The 27,997-nt window shown below is 37.7% G+C and overlaps 1 protein-coding gene across 1 annotated transcript; it reads right to left on the reverse strand.

Annotated features, from left to right (window-relative positions):
- Positions 1-2,488: 2,488 nt before the first annotated feature.
- Positions 2,489-27,957, reverse strand: CHP1 (calcineurin like EF-hand protein 1). The gene is made up of 7 exons (XM_063289922.1): positions 27,767-27,957; positions 19,727-19,799; positions 11,760-11,840; positions 10,948-11,075; positions 6,987-7,048; positions 5,970-6,092; positions 2,489-4,049 (listed from the first exon to the last, which is right to left on the reverse strand). The coding sequence occupies exons 1-7, from the start codon at positions 27,831-27,833 to the stop codon at positions 3,996-3,998; spliced, it is 588 nt and encodes a 195-aa protein (XP_063145992.1). The 5' UTR covers positions 27,834-27,957; the 3' UTR covers positions 2,489-3,995.
- Positions 27,958-27,997: the final 40 nt, after the last annotated feature.

Below are 27,997 nucleotides of genomic sequence, written 5' to 3' on the forward strand. Positions count from 1 at the left end.
CAAAGTAAATGGTAGGTGAGAGACTTTGATTAGCAACCATGGATAGCTGGCAGCGAACCATTTCTGAAAACAGCACAGGCATTGCCAACCTGTCCAATCACGCTCTCATCCCTGTTCTTGTCTCATTCTTATTTACTCTCTCACCAGCCCAGCTCAAGATTCATTAGTGATCAGCAAAAATCCAATAAAAAAAGGAGCTCTTGTGAGAAATCTCTCCCTCCCCTTTTTCCTGCATTGGATGTTGGGAATTGAAGTTGGGAGACGTAGTTTAAGTTGGGGAGCAAGTAAAGCTTTCTGGGTGCCAAGGCAAATCTTTCAGATGCATTGTTCCACTTCAACATTAGTAACATTGTTCAGTCATTCATTTGCTTCTTAATCTTTGTGACATGATGATCATCAGTTTGCAAGTCTGTCTCTCTGACTGCGTCTTTGATTTCTTGTAAGCTCATGCTTGAGTTGTCATTGTCTTTTGTCCACCTACCTTTCAACTGCCTTTGATTTTTTTCCAGCCATCAAGATCTTTTTCAAGGACACTTGCCTTCACAATATTTATCAAACATATTTAAACGTTAGCTTCATTATTAGTGCTTCCAGTGAACACTCCACCAGTTTCACTTCATCTAGTATTGAATGATGTTCTTCTTGTGGTCTAAGAAATTCCCAGTAATTCCCAATGATTTTATCCAGCAAGTCATTGTCAACTCTTAGGGACCACATAGATTTTCTCCATGACAGTCTGTCCCTAATCTGATATTTCAGGTGTTCTAATGGTGTATTCATCACCACTGTAACTGAGCCTATGCGCCTTATTGCTGGTTATCCTCTTCTCTTTCCTTCTACCTTTCCCAGCATTGCAGCCTTCTCCAGAGAGCTAGGTCTTCACATAATGTGTCTAAAGTAGGATAGTTTGAGCTTATTTGTGTTTCAAGTGAGAACTCTGGGTTGATTTGTTCAATGATACATTTGTTTGTTTTCTTGGCTGGTCACAGCATTCTCAGGAGTCTTCTCCAACACCAAAGTTCAAACCTGTCAATATTGTTCCTATCCTGCTTCTTCAAAATCCAACTTTCACTTCCATAGAATATCACAAGAAATATCATTGCTTGCACTATTCTGATCTTTGTAGGTATAGACACGTCATATCTTTTCCAAGGCCTTCATGCCTGCTCTAGCAAGTACTGGTCTGTGGTGCATTTTTTGACTGTTGGTTCCTTTACTGTTGATGGTTGATCCTAAAAGGCAATAGCTATTCACCACTTCAGTGTAATCTTCAGTGTCAGTTCTAAGGCTGGTTGTTCTACCTATTGTCATTACTTCTTCTTTATATTTAATTTTAGTCCCATGTAGTAATTTTGTGAATGGCGAATCCCTCCCATAGCAAACTTTTGGGAAAACACACATGGCATAAACTGAAAATTCTAAATTTGCACACTAGTCCAAAAATATTGAGGAAGCGGGGATGACTTAGGTTGAGAATAAGTCTTCATCAAGATTGAATCTTGAAGCTGATGGATGGACCAAAGAGAGCTGAACCTGAGGAGAAAATACTATGAAAAGCTGTTCTATCAATCCACTCCTTAGAAAGTTGTCCTCTTGAAATGAGAATGTTAGGCTTTTGATCTGATATGATAGATTTTTCAGAATGTAGGTAAGATTTATTTTGAGATTAGGACATGGTGAAAAAAATTATCCCACAATCCTAATAAGAACAGATTGCTCAGAATGCCTGCTTTTGCAGAAGGTGGGGGAGGGAAGAAGTAGAAATTATCCACATTCCTTGTTGCAGATTTTATCTCTCTGAAATATTTTACATATTATTCTTTGCAAACATAACTGAGTATTTCAGTTAATAGTACATCCAATTAGAATATGGACACCTTTATAACACTACTTGAAATCAGTTGTAATACTTATGCACTTTTAGACACTAAATGTTTTCAATTAAAAACATTCTGCTGCAAGTTACTGTAACTCCTATACACAAATTGGACTACAATAATGGTAGTGAAAGATGTATTAGTCAAGAGTCACTCATTTTTCTTTAAAAGGCTTCTTCCATGCCAAGAAATCTGAATTTCTAAGATAACATTTCAGCCTTCCCCCTTCTTTCTGTTCTGAATTTCCTTACACCTTGTGAAATGGAGATAAACCCAAATGTGTTCACTTCCGTAACACTGATTAATAAGGTAATGGTATTGATGTTGGTACATAACAAAAACATACCCTAATCTAGTATAGAACTCAAATTCATATGCACTGCTGAGTGTTCTTTTAAAATGAAGATGATCTTAAGTTGTTAAGAAGGCATTGTATTCTATTGCTGCATCAGACTATCAGAGCCTTCCTCTCTACATTTTTAAAAGATGATTCTTTTAAAGGATAAATATTCAAATTCTCTTGAAATAAGAAAAAGGTGTTTTAAAAATCAAATAACAACATAACATATTCTGTCTTCAAAATCAGCTACTTACATTTGGAATAGGTGGACTCTAGGTTTAAGATTTTTATTTATGGATTGTTGATGAATACAATAGATTTTAAAAGGCACAACCATGGATTACAGGTACACAGACAATGGAAGAAAACTTATTTGAAAATCTGAACATTTCATCCATAAAATTTTATATCTTGGTATTATGTTTTCTTTATAAAATTATTGTGTTATATTAATCAAGATACTGTTCTTTGAAAGAAATTGCTGTTATTCTTGTTCCCTGGAATAACAGCAATAATTACTAAAATTATTGATCTGCAAAAGCATTAATTTCCCTTTGCAACATAAGATGTAAAATATGTGCATTTCTGAAAGATCAGTGAATTGTGCAAGATTAGGTAAATTAGATATAAATGCATTTGATATTACAGGAGACAGGAGCACTTGACCAGTCCTTCTTACTAGAATTTAGCAAACACTGTGCAAAGGTATATAACTAATTTTCTTTAGTCAAGGTATTTGATAATTAGTGCTATTGGTTTACTAATAGCAAAGACAACCTACCTAGAGAGTTCTTCTATGTATTGTGCTCATTGTATTATGTTCATTTTAATTCTCTGAATTTGCATTGAAATTTTGGAAACATGTTATTTAATCTATCTGTACAGGTACATAAAATAAAGTAGGTTTTCTCACAAACAGTAGTGTTGCTGCTGAATTCTCAATTCTGGGCTTTGACATGCATGTTGGAAAGCCATAAATTCAAATGGGCTCATGCAGCATAATCACTATGAAGAAAGACAGTAGTACAAAGATGACTTTCACTACAGTTATGCAGTAGAAGTGTATTGCAAATATTTCCTGAACAACAAATAATAAAAGCACAAGGAAGAAAGTATTTCAGACCGAATACATTCACAAGCAGCAGCTAAGAGAGGGACAACAATAAAGCTTTCTATTCAACAGTCTACACTAGTGAACCATGTTGCAAATTACACTCTTGGCAGATGTCCAACTTTCCTGTGGACAAATTAATAAGATTTGACACACTTGGGAGGCTAGAACCATTCGAGCCATTGGCCTTGTTATTCTTACTTTAAAAAGATTTAAAGAGACTGACAAACATCTACTTAAATGAAATCAAGGAGGGAGGAGAGGCAGTTTCTGCTACTCTGGCAAGACAAACAGAATGACATACAATACTACCAAATCAGATGTTTTTGTCTGAACAGTTCTGATCTCTTCAGTGGAACTTGCTCTCTTCTCTTTTTCATTAGAAGTTTGTAAAATGGTACAGATTACAGTACATGAGAAGAAATCAATTTATGGTCAGGAAATAATTCAAGAACTGAGGAAAAGGCCATGTCATTGCTCCATTTCCAAGCTGCACTGCAGCCACGTTCCTTTGTTCTGATGCAGAAGGAATGTTCTTGTTGATGGACAAACTGGGGAAAATTTGGAGACACACCTCACATGCACCAATAGCAATGCTCAGGAGAAAAGTGAGTAAAATAAACTATATTCTTTAAATATGAGGACAACATAAACTGGCCTCGATTCATCAGTGAAGAAATCGAATGCTCATTTTTTGTTCTACATCCACCTTCTCCAAAACCTGTAGAAGAGAATAGTTAAACACAGTTAGAATATTCCAGTTTCATTTCATTTTGTTTCGTCTTGCTATTATAGAGGGATCCTTGTATTTTTCTCACTGGAAATGTTTCTCATGCTCCAGATTTATGTATTTAGTAGTCTCAGTCAGAGGGAGAGGTAAGCAAAGCCTACAGACAGCTCCCTGGGTGGCTCCTATATCACATAACCCTTTCTAGATTAAAATAAAAGGGAAATTAGTATGTTATTGAGTAAAATGCCAGCCTCTACCATCTAACTGGGGAGGTTTAGAGTGTGCTAGTAGATTCTAGGTTGTGGTTGGAAGCCATTTCAGAAGCTTGTGTTCTGGTAAATGGACGTTGACAAATGGATTGTCATGGTAGAATGGCTAACCATTTTGTGAATATACTCCCTCCATGGCAGCCAATTTCAGTAAGTGTCCACAAGTGTGTCACATGCATATGCTGCTTTCACTCACTCATTGTCATATATATAATCCACTGTCACACACCCACACTCCTTTATGTCACTCTCCCTCTCCCCCCCACACCATTTCTCTTTTTTACTCCTATACCCTTCTCTAAGCAACCAAGTTGCTAGTCCCAATTGTGGTCATTAAACAAGGACTACCTGTAGAATAAAAATGGCTAGAAATGAGGAGAGGGGAAGGAGAAGGGAGCCCAATTGCCCTACAAGCATAAAGGGTGGATGTTTGTAATTAGGAAGTAGAGGAGAAAAAACTGTCCCCTATCACTGCTGTCTCACTGGCTTGAGAAAAATGCTTTGAATCCACAGATAGAAGCTATCCAACCATGGATTTCCATTTTTTTTCTAGAATACTCATTCTCGGTAAGGCAGAAGCTGTGGCTTCTTCCTTTCATGGAAATAGTCTCCCAGATTCACAGAAAAAGGAAGCATCCTTTCCATGAATTCCATACATTTTTCTTCAATCCTTTCTTTCAATGAGGCAGAAGCTAGGCTTCTCCCTTTCAAAAGCCTCTGTCTCTGTTTTGAAAATGTAAAATGGCAGTCCCACTTCAAAGGAAGACCCTTTGGGGTAAGTCTTCTTTCCTTTTGAATAGCTATGAGGAATGACAATAGGCAACACTTCACAGTTTCAGATTAAGCTGCAGGGACTGTGGGCTCAGCCTTTCTCAGTCACTGCTCTGCTACTTTGGAATAGCATTTCCCCAAAGATCAGCCCATTCCTGGCCCTTTTGAGCTTTCAAAAAGCAATTAAGACCTGGCTTAATGTGGCTCGCATACCTACAGAACTGAAACATAAATCAAACAGAACCCATATTTTCAAAACACCCACAAAGGCCAAAGAACAGCCCATCAAATTCATACAACCTCTCTACAGAAGAGTCTATTTCATACACTGGATCCCAAAGACTAGCTGGAAAAAAACAAGTCTTCATTGCTTTTTGAAGGCTCAGGAGGGTCAGGACTGGCCTGAACATTCAGGGAATTCTATTTTGAAGAAGTGGGGTAGTGACTGAGAAGGGCTGAGCCCATGGTCTCTGCCGATAGCACTCTCTATGGGTGGGGACCCAGAGTTCATAGTCAGTATCCCATCTAAGTACTGACCAAATTAAAATCACTTTCAAAAAGACTGCTACATTAAACGTTCTTGGTATAGAGAGATGCCTTAGTTAGCAGCTATGATTTCTTTATATGTTTATATCTTTTCTGTTTGCTGTGTTATTGTCATCCACCTTGAGTTATAGGAAATAGGAAGTGTATAAAAATAAGTAAATAGTAAATAAATGTGGACCTTCAAGAATTAAAAAACATATAAGAAAAAAAAACAATCTGGACAACCTTTAGATGAAAATTTTCTTTCAATGTTATAAAACAGAATGGCATGGTATACCCTAACACTTGAGTATACAAGTTTACTGTTTTGAAAGTTGTCACTAACTTTAACAAACTCTGCAAAGGAGATTGCACTGTCACCATCTTGATCAGCCTCCTGGATTGTTCTATCAGCAATACTACCAAGTTGTTCATCAGAGATATTTACACCAACCATCATCCGCAAGACCTGTAATGGGCAAAAGTTCAAGGAAAATGAGAGATCAGATTTTGTTTTAAATGCAAACTATAAAAAAAGAGTCTATCAAACTCATTGCTTGGAAAGCTGCCTACCACCTTTTTAAATATGTAGATTTAACTAGAATGTGGAATACTCATTCTAGATGAAGGGACATCAGCCCACATCTATTTGATACCATCAAGAGAATCTGGTATTTCAAAGATAAGTAATTTAAAGAGGTATTCTTACCTTGAAATTTCTATCAAAGTAATAAATAATATTTATAAAATATATTTTCCAATGTCTGGACACAATTTTCAAAAGTAGTTACTGTAGGCACAATGGACAAAGTGGACAACTTGCATCCCTCATTACTCACCATGTCAGTTATAGCGGATGGGGGTTAGAGTAACTGGAGGGTGGCACATTATAATATAGAGATATGGATTTCACCCAAAGACTGTTCCTTATCCACAAATAATAATTAGCAGAAGCCTTTCACCTAAGAACAGCTATGTGAAATCTTAGGAACAGTTTCATAAAAATGAAACAAAAGTTCAAAACCCCAGGGAACTACAAAGCCAAAATTATAAACATGACTTTACCAGAGTAGAAATGCGAGAAGGAATACCTGCAGAAACAAGCAGTAGGACAGAACCCAGCTATTATATGTACATGAAATGGTGTCTTTTTCTCCCATTAGCTCTACTATAATATGCAATACCACATTTAAAAACATTTACAGAAATGTACAGCTGGCAAATATTTTCTGTTTAGTTACCATTCAATCTCATTCTTTAAAAATCATCACTTACAAGGCACAAAAACTTTTTTAAAGGATAAAATAAGAAAGTAACTTGAATCAGATTAAAGTTATCTATAGATTATGCAATTGTCCCCTACCTGAAGCAGTTCATCCCGAGAAATTTTATCATCTTTATCCAAGTCATATAATCGAAAAGCAACTAGAAAATGAAATGAAATGAGATTAGCATCTTTCCCACTTCTGCCATATACAAACTATATCACATAAACACTGAGGATTCAGAGCAATATACAGGTCATAAGGTAAAGGCATTCTCTTAATCTTTCAGCATTGCTAATGCATCTTACATATATGTAAACTAGCCCTATTTATTTATTTACTTGATAAATTTATATGGCTGCCCAACTTATACACAGTGACTCTGGGCAGCTTATAAAATTCAAATCCACAGTGTAAAAAACCCATCGACCCCCCCACCCCCACCAATAATGAATATAGATCAATAGTTCACTAATATGAGAATTTATACATAATTTACATTGTTAAATGTCAGCATAAAACCTTTTTGTTACAAACATACATTTACAGAATGGTTATATAAATCTTCAAGTGGGAATCAAAGGAAGACTTCAGCTTTTAGAATAAATTAGGATTCTAAATTAAAAGTTTAATAAATGCACGTTCATTCATCTATTCTGATGAAATAGATAATAGCCATTACCTCTGCAATTTTGACATGGTTTTCAATTTGTTTACTATATAGTTTGATATCCGTCTATTGAAGAATATTACAAAAAGTTTGTTACTGAAACTTTACTGTATAGTAGAAATGACTATTCATAAATATCACATTTTATAGATCCCAAGCTTCTAATTGCTGAGATAATAATAATTAATAATAACAGCAGCATTCAAATTTAGAATTTACAATCTCAAATCGAACCTGGTAAAAAGTTGGAGACTTGGAAAAGCAAAAAAAAAAATTGCATTCATGAATACAGTAAAGCATGGCCTCTTTAACCATAGTCTACTGAATAAGCATAATCAGCTTGGCTCACACATAACTATGCACTATGGCATACAAATCTCAGGGACAGGATTCGCACAATGCACTAAGCCACAATGTGGTTTGTTTTGGATTCAGGGTAATGTCTGATTATGCCTGTTATATACACTTAATTTGCTTAATAACAGATTATATTACAGGAAAACTTAGATCTACAGAAGAATCTGTTGAAATAGTCTTCAGCACCTACAATGCTTCTCTTTCCACTTTCTTCAACAAATCATGTAAATTTCCACTTACCCTATAGGTGCCCAAAGCCAGAAATGTCCAAAAAAAGATTGGACATGATCACTATAACCATCAGTATTTATTATTTATTATTACCACTTATATGTGGCTCCATTTCTGGAAACTCTGAGTGGCTCACAGTATTAATATAACAAGATTAAAAAAAATAAATATAATTACAATCAATTGATCCAACGTATTAGTATTTGGGGGGAGCTTCATCTTACTTGTCCCAAAATGCCTTTCTGAAATGCCATGTTTTTACAGTCATGGAACCAGTTAAAGTTATGGAGCAATACAGAAATTGTTGTATGCTGGAAATTGATTTCAAGAACAGGTTTTCCTTCCTGTTCCTCTGCCCTCCCAGCATGCTTATTCTCCCTCCCTATCTGCTCTAGCACCACCTTTTATTTCCTGGTTTACAGCTCTGGTGGTAGAAGCAGTACTGAGCAGTTCCAGAGGAGAATATCTAAGCGCTAGGAAAAATTGTGAGAGAGATGGGATAGACTGCTTCTTTCCTTTTGGTCTGGGATATGTCATGCTAGAGAAAGGGACAGATGCTAGTGAATGGGATAAAAGAAATGTTACGTTTGATGTCAGAATTATATCAGAATTAAATCTTCCTACATTCAGTGAAATTTATCATGTAAGCATGAGAAGTGTTATGAATTTAGAAAGAAACAGAGGAGGGCAAGAATTGCTATGGGTATGAGAGAAAAGAAGAAATAAAAAGTAATAGATTATCTCTTAGCCTCACTGGAGATAGGGGCTCAGGCCTAACTTTCTGTTTTGCATTTACTTTCTTGGAAAGTTACTTGTTTTCTTTAAGACGCCATGCCCCACGACAACTAATTTGTGCAACACGACAGTTTCTCACATTTCCATGACCGTGAGCCCAAAAAGGGTTTGGATTTCTGCAGTGGAGTATGGGCACTAGGTAACGGTGCCAAAGATATCATGGTAAATAGGGATTTTGAAGATATATTTCCATAAAATAAGAAAAAGCAAAGTGACTTAATAAAAGGCAATAGAGGACAAACAGCAGAATCATATCAGCGAGTACTGTCCAAAACTGCCAGGGCTGAAAAATCAGAATTGTTAAGCAGGAACTGTGGAAGGAGGACAAGGTATTGGCAATCTCTGAAGGTAAGAACAAGCAACTTTTAATGGATCTAGGCACAAAGATGCAGCCAGAATAGAGGGAGGGAGTTCATGTGAGTACAGCAATAAGGTACAGGTAGTCCTTGGTTAACAATCATTTGTTCAGGGACTGTTCAAAGTTATGGCGGTGCTGAACAAATTGTAGTTGCGCTCAGCCCTCAAAGTTACAGCCGATGCAGCGCCCCCAGAGTCACACACAATCAAAATTCAGGTGCTTGGCAGCCCACCCACCCTTATGACTGCAGGGGTGCTTCAAAATCCCTCACCCACCTATCTCCCCGCTACCTCTGCCCTTTTGGCCACCCTGCATTCCGCTGTCTCTGCCGGCCCTGCGCTGTACTTGCCCTGCTGCCCCCAGCTGACCTTTGCTCTCTTTTTCCTCCCACTGCTGATGAGATCTGCCTGCCATGGCCCTTTGCAAGGCAGCTGCTGCTCGCACCAGGCCTTCTTCCCAAGGCCATGTATGCCTTTGTCCAAATCGCATGTGGCTTTGAAACCTTCCAAAGCCTCACGAGAAGGCTGCATGCGATTTAGACAAGGGCGCGCTCAGCCTCGGGAAGGCCTTGCGCAGCCAGCAGCTGCCTCACGAAGGGCCAGGCCAGGCACAGCTCATCAGTAGCAGGAGGAAGGCAGCAGTGAAGGTCAGCTGGGGGTGGCAGGGCTAGCAGAGCACCGGCCAGCAGGGCTGGCAGAGACAGGGGAGTGCAGCGTGGGCGAAAGGGCAGAGGTGGGGGGAGTTGAAGAGGAGGCAGTCCCTGAACTTACTGAGGCTCGGGGATGGGAGGGACCAAGCTGGGAATGGCTTGGATTGGGGTGGGTCCTTGCCTAATGACTGGGTGGGATTCAGTTAACAATGGCAACTGGGACTGCCGGGATTGCTGTCGCTAAGTGATGCAGTCATGTGACATCGTGCTTTATGACCACATTGCTTTGTGATGTAATTCCGGTCCCAATTACTGTTGTTAACCAAGGACCACCTGTTCAGTACTCAAAATAGGAGAAGGTCAAGGTAAGACAACTTAGGAGGGAGAAGTTTGTAGATCTACTGTATTTCTAATAGTAAAAGGTCAGCCCAATAATCAGAATATTTACACAAGAGCCCAGTTCCTTTGTAATCCTCTTTCCATTATGTCTGGACCAGTAAAAGTTCTGATAAAGTTATAGATTTTGGTTAGTATACTTTCCTCTCCTCTTTTACTATATCCCAGGTTAACACAGAGTTTCCTATTTTTTGCCAATTCCTTATAGCTTTGTGTTTGCCTTTTTCAGTTATGAGCCTGTGGTTGGAGACTTTTGCACAGACAGTGCAAATTTGGGATTATTTTTGAAGTAAGAAATGGAGGTAAACACTGGGAGAGAAGGTATAAATAGTGTCAGGAAGGAGGCATACTTACTCTCTTTAGATCCATTAATTTCCAGTATCAAATAAAAATATTACAATAGTAACATGTAAACTCAAATAAACATCAGAACTATAGATATTGTTTTGTCATAATGGAGATAAGAATAAGTTTAACTTTTACTTCTGTAAGACTTGGAGTCAACTTTAAAGAAAGGGGGGCAAATCTTAAAATGAAACACCATGAAGTAGAATACAAACAATGCAGTTAGGGTGAATAGATGTACCATTAAAAATGTCTTACAGTGCAATTTGTTGCTCCGGCTGTTAAGAGGTTCTGGCCCATTCTGGTCTCTGCTTTTTTCATTATCCTCAATGGGTCGGAAGTGGGCCAAAGTCCTCATGAATCCACGGAAATTCACTTGATCTTCTCTACACACATACAATCCTGATTGTTACATTATTTTAACAAATGCTTCAAATAAGTATGAACAATGAATTGCTGCTATTTTTTGTGTAACATTATTCTGTAATATTCTAGTTTCCTTTTCAGTTGCTAGAAATTAAAGGAAAGCTCTTGTTCAACCAAACAATATTGAATTGCCATAGCAAATCTCTTTCTCCCTCTCTCTAAATCAGGAGGATAGTCTCAGTTAGCAAGCAGTCAGGGTTTCATCTTCCAGCTACATGTTTCCTTCTCTGCAGCCTGCCACATGGATCCTCAAAAGCTGTTCCAAAATATCTCCCTAACTCTCTGGAATAGTTTTTTAGGGAACACAGGGAAGTCTTATAGTGCAACAATATATTATCAAACAGTGACAAAATGCTACAAAAATGCTACATTTTACAAATGCTACTGTAATTGTATTCTACAAGTTAGAATCTTAATAGAAACCTCAAGTATCAGAGGTACTTTTTTGCATATGCTTTTTTGAGTATATGCAATTGGTAGCAATTGAAGATTAAAGCCACTATTGATTCTAAGTTTATCCGGATAATCTTAAATCAAGTCTTTAATTTGAAATCTCACAGATTAGAATTTAAGAATATCCATCTAGATTTATTCAGCGAGAATGCTACTAGAATATAACTCAGACAACACATCATAGAACTTACCCTTCTGGAAAAAAGGCATTGATAATCCTATCCCCCAGTGGGTTAATAGCAAGTTCTGGAATGCGTTGAAAGTCTTCACGGCTACAATAACAAATAAATGAATGTCAGCTCTTAACAGAGGTAATTAAAGTATCCATTTAATCTGGTATATGTATAGTGTTTATAGCATTACATGTTAATAATCAGTGCTGTGGAATCATGAAATACTGAGCCAAGTTTGATAAAATACCTATGTATTTGTGCTGTTGTGACTCTGAACTGAGTAACAGGGTATTTTCTTTAATTTGGAATCTTTTAGCTTTCCCATTAGCTCACTATCAAATAAAAAATACATTTTTAACCAAGTAGTAAATCTATATTAAACACGAGCAATTTCTGCTAAAATAAAACTACAAGGAAAGCTTACCAGAAGACTGATCTTCAAAGAAGTGCCAGATGGTCATTTTTAAATTAACTTTCATGTTGCTACACTCTTTGGTACCCAATCACTTATCTACATCTTTGTTTTGAGCCCCATATCCGCTCTTAATCTTTCTTTTTCATTCAAATGCCACAAAAAGTGTAACCTCCCTAACACTTTTCAGTAAGAGCCAAGAGTGCATTAAGCAAAACTCAGCATGCTCAGTTACCTTTGCTTCAACTTTGCTACCATTTTTAAAAGCTTCAGGTCTTTGTTTATAGAGCTTTTTGCACTAGCTACATCTGCCCAAAATTGTTCTATGAAAAAGAAAGCTCTCTTTATCAAAATGTTTTTCAAAGGTGCCAAGACCCTAAAGGTAATCTACAGTATTCTAGTCTCTTATAATGTATAGTTCTGCAATTATATTGTTATATTTTTATTATACAATTTTAAAGATTATACCATTTAGAATCACAGAGAAAATCACCCGTTCAAATCTGAGTGCACTTGAAAGAGAAAAAAAAAATCTGCAGTTTGACCAACAGTATCATTTCCCAGTGTTGTACACTGTTATATGAAGGCTTGCTAATGAAAGATTGCAACCTAATAACTCAATTATTATGTACATTAAAAGTCCAAGTCAAGTGCTACTTTCCCTATCACTAAGGAAAGCGAGAGCATTATTTTAAGAATCCTTTTTTTACTTCTGTCCAATAAGGCCGTGCAGGGCTTTGGATGTGAATGCAGAAAGGCATTTCAAAGGGCACACCTCCCTCCAACTCCTTAAACCAAAAAGGATTTTTTCCTGGGCTGTTGCTGCAGCCGCAAAAAGCAGCATCATGATTTAGGAAAAGACATTATTGCTTTAAGGACTCCCACGTGGAGTCCACATGTCTACATGAGTGCCTTTGTGTGCTCTAAAGCACCTTTTAGTCTAGGAATCCAAAGTACTACATCCTGAATCCTATCCCAAAATAAAAGTCATACATACATACTTACATGAATAAAGTTGATGGATTTGTTTAACAGTGGCCACTAAATACTAGCCAGATAGGTTTTGCGGCTATTCTAGAAAATATTAAGGCTTCCCTTTGATCTGAATGTTCTCCCAGTGGATTTATGAATGGAAATTTAAACTGGAATGTCACTGTATAAGAATTTCCCATAGCACATCTCTAGCAATCTGAATCCCACTCTTTCAACCATATTTACCTGTGCAAAAGTAACTAATTTCATTTTATTTATTTGTTCAATTTATCCAGCCACCCATGTCACCCATGTGACTTTGGGCAGCTTACAAAATTAAAGACACAAAAACATTACAAAAATATTAGAACCTAATGTATTATACAGTATATTATTATATATTATAATATATAATGCAAAATATTAGAACCTAAACTCCTCTACTAATTCTTTATCCCTTTTTGCTCAGATTCAGCTTTTAAGATTTTAACAGAGGACATCTGTCTCTGTATTCTATGTTTTACGGCTGAGCTTTTGGTTGAACATTAACCTCATTTTAACTACACTTCAAAAAAATCTATTTTTGTCATTGTCAGTCACCTTTAAACACACCATTTTACTCATGAGGGGAATATTATTCACCAGGAACGTTAACTGAAAAATCTGCACAAGCCGTAAAAGTAAATGGATATTGGAATGCAAGTCTCATTTCAGTTAAATCTCCTTGCGCTGGTTTAGGCTGGAATTTACAGGAAATGTTTGCTTCCTCTGCTCGTACGGCACAGCAACACTATCAGGTACGGTCTATTCAAGCACAAGTGTCTTTTGAAACACTCTTGCAAATTTAGGTTGGATTGCTATCATTCAGGATAGATCATACACCATACATTTAACAAACCAGCCTGCCAGACTAAATCTGAACATTCCGTTCTTACTTTATTTGCAGAGGTATCAATCAACAGATTGATCTACCCTAATATGCGATTAGAAAAAGATGTGTTTTTATTTCAGGCCAGCATTCATTGTTCTGGTATTATTATCACCATGCTTTGCTTTTTTTTTACATATATGCTGTACTTTCTGAAAAGTGTGGCCACAGAATGAATAAAGCAAAAATACTGAATACTGCTACAACCATGAAGTCACATACAAACTTCCCAATTGCAGTGTGTAAAATAAGCATGTGGGGACTGAAGGAAAAAAAAAGCAGGGATAGAAACATGTCATAGTTGTGCATGGCAACAAGATTTCTATCTAACTTCAGAGACATTCATAGAGAAATCAACTAGATGTCTACAGTGGCTGGATGGGATTGTGCAAATTTTTTCTATATTGCTTTTATAATTAAGTAAATAATACATTCTTCCAAACCAAACAGGGAGAAAAGCAGAAATTAGGGATAATGCCAGGAAACATGAAGAGATGCTTACTGTACCAGTCTATAGCTATTTTCAGTAACATAATGGGCAAAACCAAGCTGGTGCAGACTTGTCCCTAGTCACAAGACAAATAGAAATTTCTTCAGGTAGAAGGAAAAGAGATATATACTATCTATTGTAATCAGAATGGAGAAGCAAAAAAAAGTGTGGTAGTTCATGACACTTGTCCCTAGTCACAAGACAAATAGAAATTTCTTCAGGTAGAAGGAAAAGAGATATATACTATCTATTGTAATCAGAATGGAGAAGCAAAAAAAAGTGTGGTAGTTTAAATTAGATATTTCATGGAAAAGAATGCTGAAGAAATAGATAAATAATAGACAAGTATCTCCTTTAATAAACCATTTCCCAATACATACTACACATAAAATATTTCAAAGCCAGCACCATTTTAAGTATTAAAATAGTAATATAATAAGGATTAGTAATAAATGCAATCTTAAAGATAAACTGGAAGTGCTACTGCACTTAACACATTCAACTCATATGCAAAGTTCCAAATGGAACTTATATAAGCTTTTTATATAAGCTTCTGCAACGTACTGCCTTACCTCACTTAATGGAATGAAAGAAGTATGAGATCAGGGTCATAAGAATTCAGATAATGATTGGTCCATCATTTGGCAAAAGAAAGTAACATTTATTCCAATGAACATCACAAAAATATTTCATCATAAAATTTATCTACAAACAGTAACTTGCATTCATCAGAATGGTGCACCACACAGGACTACATTCTAATAACTGCTACAGAGGATGCCAGATCCAAAATTTTGTTTTCATGTATATTACTTGGCATATACACATCTGAATTAGTAAAAACTAAAATCATGGTCATTATGAACTATTATTTTCAGTCCAAATATTAAATAGTAAGCTTCTTTATAGGTTACATCAAGGATCTCTTCCAGACTTTACATAACCAATAATTTGTAAAAATAGAAAAATTATCAATTATCTCTTGACCTAAAAGACTATGAGATATTGTGATAAAAACACTCAATTGATTAAGCTAGAGTACAGAATAACATTTTCAGCACAACCAGATATAACTATTGTTTTTCATAGGAAAAGTGTACATTATGCCACATCTTTCCATAGCTCTGTATGGAACAACCTGGTTAACTAAATAGCTAACCTTGAGCAATTAGTATGATAGAGACACTGTTATTTACATAATTTAATATAAATACATAAAATTAAATAGAGTTAATAATACATTAAAATAATCAGTGTACAGTAATACATATAAAAAAACCCCACTTAGGTGGCAGCATTGGCTAAGCTAGTCTGAGCAGATTTATACTTGGAAAGAATACTAGGAAATAACGTAATTGTAGGCTAGACTGGAAAAATATTCTAGAACAGTGTTTCTCAACCTCAGCAACTTTCTGATGTGTGGACTTCAACTCCCAGAATTCCCAAGCCAACATAATGGCTAGGGAATTCTGGGAGCTGAAGTCCACGCATTTTAAAAATGCTGAGGTTGAGAAACTCTGTTTTAGAACAAAGCAATGGCAAATAACTTCCGTGCTGATACTACGAAAACTACTTGGATATGTCAGCAGAATTTTTCCTTAAAGTAAATTTTACTTATTTATTTATTCATCAAATTTGTCACTGCCCATCTCCTCTCACTAGAGGGACTCTGGGAGGTTTACAACAAAATACTCAATAAAACAATAAATATATAAAATCCCTTATAAAATTATATATTAATAATATAAATAAAAGTAAAGTCCAGATGGCTGAGTCTTATTCAGTCTTCATGTGGGAGGGGTACTTCAAGGCACTAGCCAACCCCAGGAATAATTCTTCCCTTCCCTGCCCCAGGCCAGGTGGCAGAGCCAGGTCTTCATGTTTCTCCAAAAGGCCAGGAGTGATGGGCTAGCCTCGCCTCCAGGGGCAAGATGTTCCGAAGGGCAGGTGCTACTGCAGAGAAGGCCCGCCTCCTGGACCCCGCCAGATGGAATTCTCTTACTGACGGGGTCTGCAACATGCCCTCTCTGCATGATTGGGTGGGACAGGTTGACGTAACAGGGAAGAGGTGGTCCCTCAGGTAGCCTGGCCCCATGCCATGTAGGGCTTTAAAGGTAATAACCAACACCTTGAATTGGACCCGGAAGCAAACTGGTACCCAATGCAGCTCGAGAAGCAACGGTGTTATATGCGCCCTCATAGGGGCGCCACAAATAGCCCGCACGGCTGCATTCTGGACCAGCTGAAGCTTCCGGATACTCTTCAAGCCCCATGTACAGCGCATTGCAGTAGTCAATCTGGGAGATAACAAGGGCATGAGTGACCATTCGAAGGGCCTCCCGATCCAGGAAGGGGCATAACTGGTACACAACACGAAGCTGCGCTTAAGTAAATTATGTAAAGCCACCATATTTTATTATTTATTTATATTGAAATGGTATTCATTTGTAAACATGATCACCTCACAAACATTTTGAATAAAATAATCACATAGTACAATAGCTGAAATTTTGTACTCGATTGATCTTATCTAAACTGGCATTTAAAAATGTGGCTACATTTATGCTGTAATATGTTTATGGAATAATTATGGAAAATTATTATATTAAAAACTGTTTCCCTTTTGAGTCTTAGCAATGGTAGCAGTTTAAAAAAAATATGGAGATGTAAGGCACAGCCAACAAACCCACATACATCCAAAGTTCAGAGTTTTGAAGAATTTAAATTTATTTCAGAAATTATCTAACCCTCATTCTCTATAACCAATCTGTTGGTTGGACAGTCTATTAAGAGAGATGTGATGGCTTCTTGGGTTGTGATGGAAAGTCCCAAGACTCTTTAAGCACACTGACAAATATCCCTTTCTACTCATCTATAGGGAAACAAATGAGAAGCCAGATGCAGCCCCAAAGACAGTACAAGAGAATATGAAGTGCTGGGCAAGAGGGTGAAGGAGCTGGGACACAGGTACTGTTTCTTTCATTTTTTCTTGTCAGACATGGCCCAGGAAGACAGAGAACTGACTATGCAAATGGTGCCAATGTGGTGGACACAGTGTATCTTGACTTCTGCAAATTCAAAGACTTCCATAAGATTCTAATAGCAAATATGGCAAAATGTGAGCAAGACAATGCTATCATTTGGTGGATAGAGCTTGCTGAATAATCATATCCAAAAAGTGTGTATCAGTTAAGCTGTGGAAAACCCCATACCACAGGGTTCTGTTGTGCTGTTCATATTTTTGTAAGTGACCTGGATAAGGGATTTGAAAATATGATTATCAAAACTGCAGATGACAGAAAGACAGGGAAAAATAACAAATATCTCCGAGGACAGCATCAGATTTGGGATCATTCTGACAAGCTGGAATAATAGGAAGAACCCAGCAAGATCCCCCTTAACATAGATCTTGATGCAGATCTACTGTGCTAACACATTTTAGCACATATTTTTCCATCCGCTCTATCAGGATCTCATGGGATAGTTTTAGAATGCTTACTGAAGTCAAGGTACACTATGGCCATTACTTTTCTGTGGTCAACTAAATGGATCACTTTATCAAAAACAGTTTGCAGAATTTGCTGACTACTCCCAAGGAATTCAGCCTTCTCTAAATGTTCACAAACTGCTTAATAATCCAATCCAGAGTTTTGTCTAGTATCAGTGTCAAGTTAATTAGTCTATAGTTACCCAGGTCCTCTCCCCCGCCCCCTTTTAAAGATAGGAAAAACATTTGCCATTCTTCAGTCCTCTGGCAGTATTCCCATCCTCCATGATTTCTCTAAGATCATGAAAGGGGTTTTAAGATGACACCTGCAAGTTCCTTCAGTTCTCTCAGACATAATTGTTTGGCTCTTGGAGGCTTAATCACATTAAACTGCCCAGAGTCCCCTGATGAGGGGAGATGGGCGGGGACAAATTGGATAAATAAATAAATAAAATAATGGCAGCCATTCTGTATTCATCATTTTCCTTGAGTTGCCTATAAAGCTGCATAGTGAAGCAGGATTTGAACATTAACCACTACATTAGCAATTCTGAACTCCATATATAACACAAATATTAGGATATCTCATGTTTAAACTAGCAGATTTCACTATGATACAGTAGACTTTAGTCCACAAAAAATTAAGCCTAAGATTGGCAATTCAGTGGCATGAGATATCATTGCACCTCTGAGACCCATTGCACCTCCCAGGCCAAATTAAAACATTGTTTTTGCCTTTCCTCTACATAATTTTCAGGAAATGAAGATCTTTCTGTTTGTAAATGTCTATGGAGATTTCCTTACTCCTAGATTTTACCATAAATAAAGTCCCTTGTTGTCTACAGGCTGTGTGTATTAAGAATACAAATACCTTTTAAATATGCAAGCTATTTTAGAATGTTAGTTGTGGGGCAAGGAGGAGGAGGAAATGAGGCATTCAGAGAAGATTTGATGCAGAACATTTCACAAAAAATAGGAATTTTCTTGTTCCAATCAGTAGATTAAGTTTTCTTTTGAAATAGCTGTTTAGTTAATCTGTTTCAGCCTAAATGGTTTTGCTGACAGTAAGGTAAAAGCATCTGAAGTAAATATTAAGTATAGTTCTATGTAAAATGTACCTCATATTTCAAGTAATCAACAGTAAAGGAACAAGCAGTCAAGAAATACACTGCAAAGTAGCACTTGGTAGAGCAACCATGAAGGCCTTGGAAAAGCTATTCAGATGCTGTGATGTGTCTATACCTATAAAGACTAGAATACTGCAAACAATGGTATTCCCTGTGAAACTTTATGGAAGTGAAACGTTGGACTTTGAAGAAGCAGGATAGAAAGAGTACTGATGCTTTTGAACATTGGTGATGGAGAATACCACAGACAGCCAAGAAAACAAACAAATGGATCACTGAACAAATCACTTGAGGCACAAATAACAGGTTCAATTTGGACACATTATACAAAGACCTAGTTCTCTGGAGAAGGCTCTAATACTGGGAAAGGTGGAAGGAAAAAGAGCAGCAGCAAGGAAGATGGATTCTGTTATAGTGGTGATGGGTGTGAGGTTGGAAAACCTGAAGACCAGGTTAGGGATAGATCGTAATGGAGAAAATCTGAACCTGGGAGAAGAATTTGGGGGAAAATGGCAAAGACCATTTGCATAAATGGAAAGTTAAGAGAATAGTTGATTAAGAGTACATACCTTAGAGTGCCATTCTCTCCTTTGTCCAGGCTGGTAAACCGACTGTATAGACGAGTAATCTGACTATGAGAAACTGGGAAAAAAAGAAGTAAGACTTAAATTAAACAGAATACCAACAACAATTAATCCAATAAAGAATTATCTCACAGGAATTCAAAACCTGGATTTTGCAACATTCTTAATTTCAAAGAATCTAAAAATTGCTCTTGCAGAAGATAAACTTTCTGTTATCTATAGCATTGAAAGTTAATAAATGCCAGATGTTACCTTAAAAATATGTATGCAATCACGTTCTGAAGGCATGATTATCTGGACAGTTTGCAAGTTCTATGATTTCCTAGTATTTGCTTCATTCTCCTTTTTCAGAAAAACACATTCAAAATATATTCGTCCTTCCTTGGCTGCTATATTGATCTGACTGAAGGTTTGCTACTTGGGAATGGCTCCTTTGGCTTATTTCTATTCCTTATAAACGGAACTCTATTGAATATCTTGAGGCATACCACATTACTTTCTTTCAGGCAGCTTACACAAAAGGACTGTAGCCTTTCCTTAAATCAATTTCTGCTGCCAGGAAAGGAAATGATGTTCTTTGCTATGCATAAACATTGTTTATAAAGAAAATTATGGTGAAGAAACAATTCTTCAACAAGCTGAATGCTATTCACTTATTTTAGAAATTAAGAAAGTGCTTTAACCTACAAAGAGAAGGGGACCTTAACCATAAAGCCCTGGGTGGGAACTACCTATCAAGCTGATATACCAGAACAACAGGACTTTCTCCTATCTTCTGCAGTCCTTGCACATCTTTAAAATCCTTTCCTCGGGTTGGGTACCTTAGATTTTGATAGTACACTGTGGTAGCATGGAGGAAAAGAAAACTGTCAGGTGTGTGTGTGTATAAAGTTAAAATCAATATACACTTTAGATTTTAAATGTAGAATTGCAGAATATATTTGCTCCTCCTTCTCCTCACTCAGCTTCATTCCATCTTTTTGGTGTCTCTCCAAGGCTACCTTTAGGCAACTGGCATTTAAAGCAATTTGCTCTGCTAGAGATAGAGGAAGTCACTCTGTCTGGGACATGTGGCTTATACTGGTTTTTCACTTCACACGAATCTTTCACTCTTAGTCGAAGGGCCTCTTGATCACACTACTGGGTATTAATATAATCCTCATACCATTTATAGTTAGATTAGTTCTCTTTCCTCTGAACCTCCATCCAAGGTACTATTCTGACAATGATTCTCTAATCTAAATTATCAGAGAAGAGGTAACTGACATCAAAAAAAGCCTCATGTGGCGCAGAGTGGTAGGCAGCAGTATTGCAACCGAAACTCTCCCCATGAACCCAGTTCAATCCCAGCAGAAGCTGGATTCTTGGGTAGCCGGCTCAGGTTGACTCAGCCTTCCATCCTTCTGAGGTCGGTAAAATGAGTACCCAGCTTGCTGGGGAAGGTAGTGACTGGGGAAGGCAATGGCAAGAAAACGTTGCGAAAGTGGCATGTCTGACCCTTTGGGGGGATGCTGCTATAGTCTGCCAAGAAAACGTTGTGAAAGCGGCATCCCCCCAAAGGGTCAGACATGACTCGGTGCTTGCACAGGGGACCTTTCACCTCTCACACACACAACTGACATCAAATTATGTATTATGCATATAACAGTCAACTATTTAATGTTCTATTCTGTGTATCATAAAAACATGTGATAGATTCAAACGATTCTTTTCCTAAAGGAATAATATTATATTCATTCCATGAACACTCCATTCATCTTCTTCTCTATTCTGTCTTAATCAAAACATATTTTTTTAGAATTCAAAATATCTATGCATAACATAAAGCAAGTAGGCAATCATTATGTGCCAATTTGAAAAACCAATGCCATCTACATAGATACATGACAATAAAGAGTTAATGTGCATATCTTTGCAGACTGCCTGTGCTAAATCAACAGGAGCAGCTCTTACATTAACTAAATCATGATTTCCAGGAACTGGCAGCTTAGATACCTGTTAAATGATTATCTGGGTTCTTTATTTTAAATAGCAGAGGTCCTGACAATTCCAGAATGACAGTTTTAAAGATGTAAAAGTGACCAAAAGGGTGCTTATGGGAAATCCACAAGACATAAACACAACACCTTCCACTCATATTCCCAAGTAACTTGTACCAAGATATTGTTTCTGATCCTGGAGGCAATATATTTCCATCATGACATTGTCCTATCCTCTACGGATTTCCTAATCACCTTTTAAAACCAGCGGTATGTTCTGTGCTGACTTCCAAAGTTTGACTAAATACTGCATGAAATACTTCAGTAATTATAATTAACTTAATTTTAGTTTTATATCACACCTTTCTTCTAGGAGGTCAAAGAGATGTACATATGTAGAAGGAATAGAGAACGGCCTTAAAGGACAGGAAGAAGAGCCACTACCAAGGCAACAGCTAGGTAAGAGGGGCCTGAGCCCAGGGCAAGAAATAAGTTTGAGTAAATGTTCCAGGCAGGTCCCTCCCTAATTGACACGAAGATAAAGTGAGGGAAGGGGGAGCCCAATCAGACTTGCAAGTTTCAGTTACTGTAGCTGTTACAATAAAAGTAGTCCTGACCCATATGGCATTTTATTTTATTTTATTTTATTTAGCAAAGTTATATAGCCACCCACCTCACTGAATGTGACTCTGGGTGGCATATAACCAACAACAACAATGAAAACAATATAACAACCATTAAAACAATTAAACATACTGTAGATTAAAAAATAAAAACATAAAATTGTGGAGAATAACAGTCACCTAAACACCTCACAGGCTTCCCAAGGTTGTTGGAAAACCCACATTTTAAGGGCTTTCCATAAGGCTGGCAGGGATAGGGCTAACCTCACCTTGGGAGGAGTGATGTTCCAGAGAGTGGGAGCCACAGCCAAAAAGGCACATCTTCTGGGTCCCATACCATTGGTTTCTTAACCTGATCTAACTTAGTGAGCTGACAACTTAGTACTCCTTCCTCCAATTTTATTACCATAATAATCACCCTATAAGCACTGTGTGATGAACTCCTGTCCTAAACCATAATCTTTAACCTTGGATTCCATAACATAAATAATTCCTTTCCTAATGACTTTAAATATGGAATTAGTTATTTTTTAACGTAATAGTACTGATCAGTCAGCTATCAACCATAATGCCAAGATCCCTAGTCAATCACCTGTATCTCATTACTTATCCAATCCCTAGTTTCAGATTGTTAATGAAAAAACAGTATCTCAGCTCCTATAGTTTCTAGAGGGATCTTACTGATCATTTCCCGTGATTGTGAAAACTGCTAATCTATTATTTCTTCATCTTAATTTTTAAATAACAGTTACTTTGTAAAATCTTTTGAAAATCCAACTTCACAATGTTTCCTTACCTTACTGTTAATTTATCTGTACTGATACATTATCCATATGGTAACTAAAGTAGTTGCTTACATAAAGTAATTCTTGGAAACTATTTAGTATATTTTTAACTTTTTGCTTTAGTTAAGAATTGGAAAAAGGGATCCTAAGCATAGAAGCAGTTAATTGTTCACAGACTTATAACCTGCACCACCAGGAAGTTCAGCTTCTTAACTAAGAAATTTGAATGTCTTCTGTGAACTTTTGTACCCTAATGAGATTGTTTGGAGTACTTTATCCCAACAACGCCTATTGCAATGAGTCTCTGAGAGTTGCTTCAGAAGAGGAGTGAGGAGGAGGAAAAATTGGTTTGTGAGAGCAGGTGAGGCAGAAATGAAGACTAAAAAATGGAATGGTAGAGTCTAAGTAGTTGTTTTCAAACAAGATCAACTGTTGCTATACAAACTGACTCCATACAGAAATCCCTGAAAAAATTAGTCCTAACCTATCCCATTATTAATTAAGCAATAGATCTGTCTGCTTCAACAAACACCAAAGTGTTACATATTGATTCTAATTGTTTTTGATCTCCTAAGTACAGTAACTGAAAATCTTCCCTGTTTATATACCTCACTATCCACACAGAGGCTGGTAACAGTAAAACATCTTCACCGCTTACTTTCAGTCTTTATTATACAAGGACACTATTGACTTAAAAATTCATCACTTTGAGTTCTAATCTTTATAGCAAAGAAACCCTATACTACTCAGTGTCTATAAATTAGCTATCATCATTGATATTTAATAACCAAGGTAGTATTTCACTTAATTGTTGAGAGACTTCAACAGTTGAGGAATACAAGTAGGAAATGGTACAGCACTAATGTCTTGCAAGTGGACTTGTAGGTATCCAGTGAGCCACTGTGGAATAAAAATCTGGATTAAACAGACCTTTGTCTGATTCAGTATGGTGGTTCTTGTGTTACTTAATCAAAGCATTAGCTTGGTTTCTCTAACATAGAACTGTGTCAGACCAAACACACACTCATGCACAAAACACTGAACATCTATAACTAGCTTCAGCCTATCTAACCTGTTTTTCCTCTACTCTAAGATAACATTGCCTAATGGATCCTACTCCTTTTGATAACAGACAATCCACATTAGGATCCAACTCTTCCACAGAACCATTAGGAGGCCCTGGGCAACTTGTTCTTTTTGTTTCAACTCCTTAATTGTAAAAAGAAAATTACAGTGTTATCAGGCTATTCATCTTCATAAGATAAAAGCTTCATGTTTCAGATTGAAGGTATATTAAATTATTGAAACTAAGCTAAAATCTCTCATGGCACTCATACAATTAGGGGAGGGCAAGTAGAGGCAACAATACCAAATTATATTTTTTGCCAATTGTGCTTTAATTACTCCAGCACATGTCAAGGATAAATTATACTATGTATAAATAACATGCCACCAGCATGCATGTGTTTTACACATATAAAAAAATAGAGGTTCCTACACTAAAGTACTTGATAAAATTTATGGAGGAGAAACAGAAGCAGAAAGTAAAGAATATGTAGGATTAATATACTGTTGTGGTATGACTGAAATCCAATTAAATGTTATGGTATTTACTTCTGAGTAGGTACCCACAGAATTACTCTGTTAGACTTGGTTATAAGTTATTACAATATTGCATGCAATCTAATAAAAAACACTTCATATAAATATTGATTTTGCAGAGGCAGCTCTACACTTATTCATCATTTTTAAAAGATCAGGATATGACAATAACAAATAATGCTCTTAACAAAGGTTAAAATATTCACAAAACAGTAAGAAGAAGCAGAATCTATTCTGAATGATTAACTAATGAATCAATGAATAAGAGTACAGTGCATTATTTTCCTCCCAGGATACTCCATTATCACTACCAGCCACTACACGGAAATATTCTAAAAAGGTTTCTCAATGGTTATATCAAGCAGCATAAAAATCCTATACAATAAGTTAAAATAATAACCTTAGAATACTTATCCAAATGTTGCAGGCAAATGGGCACTGACATATGGTTCTTGAACAATTAAAAATCTTCAGGTGACAGTAATTCAGCAAAGGGAAAATGATTTACAGCTATGCTCATAGGTATCTATGTATTTTAAATAGGCTACTATTGTATGGAAAAAAACAAAACAGTAAAATTTTAAAAACCTTCTAGAATTGTTCCCAAGACTGCATTGTATCCCATTATTCTAAAATGATCAGGTCAGTAAACCGACTGCTATACTTGCTCTAATAACATAATAAAGAATTTGAAAATAAAACACCTAATCAAGAAAAACTTTCTTTTGTTGAACAAAAAGCAACATACCCTTTGGCTCCAAGTGAAAACTGTTTTTTCATAGTAGAAAGGGGTGCCCAAATACACATAGCTTGGCTTCTGTACAATGAAGGGCTCATCCTCATGTCCTCCTTACCACAGCACAAACATGTCCTGGTTAAAAAAAATTATCTGCTGTGTCCTCATGATATTGTCTTCCTCTCATCCCCAGTCCACAGCTGAGGCAGCTTAAGGTCATATTTAGCTATTCCAAATTTAAAATTGTGTTTTCTGCCTTTCCCCAAGCCAATTTTTGCTATGGGCACAATCTGGCACACTTCAGAGACAATGTGCTTGATGACATTGTCAAAAGGTAAGATCTGCCCAGTTCTTATTGGTTACCTAGGCCTGCTGCAGGCTTGCCCCCTCTCCTTTAGTCACTGGGTACTGCCCTCTATTGCCATTTTGGCTTGCAAAGAGACTGGACACCTGACTTCTGCAGAGGCATCTGCACATGTGATATCTGACAGATTCTTTCCAAAGCATTTGTGAGACCTCACAGAGGATCCTTATATACACAAGTTTAATCCTCTTTGAAAGGACACAAAACAGAACTTGCATTCTCTTGAGAACACAATGTCTGTGCTGCATAGAAAGTCATTTTAATTACAACTTTTTTGTTGTTGCTGTATCACCACAATCTCTATATGGGGAGGGTGGAAGAGTGGGAAGGTCTGGCATTTTCTCAGCAGCTTCCTATTTTCCAGCCCCTTCTGAGATCTAGGCACATCACATCAAAAGGAAAGAAGAATATGGAAGCACCATGTTACCAACCTGCTGCAGCACTCTTTTATGTTACTATTATTGTATCAGATCTTTCCCTTATTTGCTCTGGGATAAGGAGCCTTTTTTTCCTGTTGCTCTGAGCCAAGCCCAGGAATCCAAAGAATCACAAATGGAGATTGGTGGCTGTTTATGTTCTCATTGGCCACTCTTCTCTTCCCCTTTGCCCACCTTAACTTGTTGGAAATGCCTGATTTACAAAATCACCACAGCACCTTTATGCAGGGCATGTGTGAGATCCTTTTCTTTTCTCACAATATTTCTCTTTTTCTTTTAATATCAATTTGTCTTTGGCTTCCAGGCCATCCTCACACAATTCCCACATATATAACCTTCTCTCCTTCTTATGCTGCCTATAATCTTTTCCTGAGCAATACCAAACTTAATTCTTATGCTGTCTGTTCTGTCTCCAATCTCTTGGCGTGATCTTTCAGTGTCCCATCTTTAGAAATTGTCTGATGATAAGCCAGAGGTGCAGAGGAGAAACTGTTCTGAGCAGGAGCATCAGAAGAATTCCCTCCTGCTTTGCTGAGAGCCTCTCCTCTGCACCTGTGACCTGCCAACCAGGTTATTTTTGGACACAGGTTTAGTGCTCTTTCAAAAGGCTCATGTTTAGGAAGAGTTTGACTGAAACTTTACAGGCTCAAGATACTCCCATGCCTAGGACCCAGTACTTGGGCAACTTAATATGTGGTGAAACTTACTGTTCAAAGCACCCATCTATACTTGCGCAATCCTTCTCCTCTCCCTATTAAGGAAAGTGATTGGTGATTGTTTCTCCCACAGGCAGGTGACACCTGATAGGACAGGAAATGAAGCAAGAAGAATCCACCAATTGGTTTCCTTAACTTGTCCCAGATTAAAATGGTAAGGGCAGCCCCATTTACCAGCCTTATCACTAAAGCAAAATAGGGCTGGACCATCAAAGCCGCTAATTTCCTGTCAGCGTAAGTTTTCTGCCGAATCAAACACTGTGGGATATACTTTAACGTGGCCACCTAGCTGTCTCCTAAGTGTTGCAAAATAGGGTTATTTCCCCAAATGCCAAGCTCTCTCGGTGTCCTGTGACCGGATATAAGGCATACGAAGACATTTCGTTGATACATAGCTCCGAGGAGTCAGGCTTTTGGATGCTTTGGGTCGCGCCGTCACGGACAACCGATACTGACCCTTGTTGAGCAAAGCGCGCAAGCTGGGGAGCGGGAGAGAGATCTGGTGGTCCCGCATTAGCCAAGGTGACCCAGAGTCCCGTGGAAGGGCTTTAAGCGGTGTGACGGTCATGACAGGGATAAATCACAGCGCCTCCTCACTAAATCCAGCCCCCTTCGTCTGAGGAGGCGAAAACACGGAAGAGCTCGTTTGCCTCGCTCGTGTCGGAGCGGTGAAAGATATTCACCCACGACAGAAAGCAAATTCGCCTAGCCAGAGTCCGAAAGGCGAAGGTCAGCACGCCACAGCTGGCGCCGCAGCCACTAATGGCTTTTATCGGTACTCACAGCCCGTCTCCTTCTTGATCTCCTCAATCTCCTCGTCCCTAAGCAGCGTAGAAGCCCGAGAGCCCATCGCAGCCGCTTCACGACCCGTCAGGAAAGCACCAGTCGCTTGGCCTAGAGCCGGCGGTGGAACCAATCAGCTGCACAAACGTCGCACGAGCTCCCGCGATTGCAACTGACAGAACGCGCGACGCCCCCTCCTTATCATCCCAAGCTTCTCCTCCCACTTCCCGC

This window comes from Candoia aspera, chromosome 1 (assembly GCF_035149785.1).
Source record: "Candoia aspera isolate rCanAsp1 chromosome 1, rCanAsp1.hap2, whole genome shotgun sequence".
NCBI classification, from domain to species: domain Eukaryota; kingdom Metazoa; phylum Chordata; class Lepidosauria; order Squamata; family Boidae; genus Candoia; species Candoia aspera.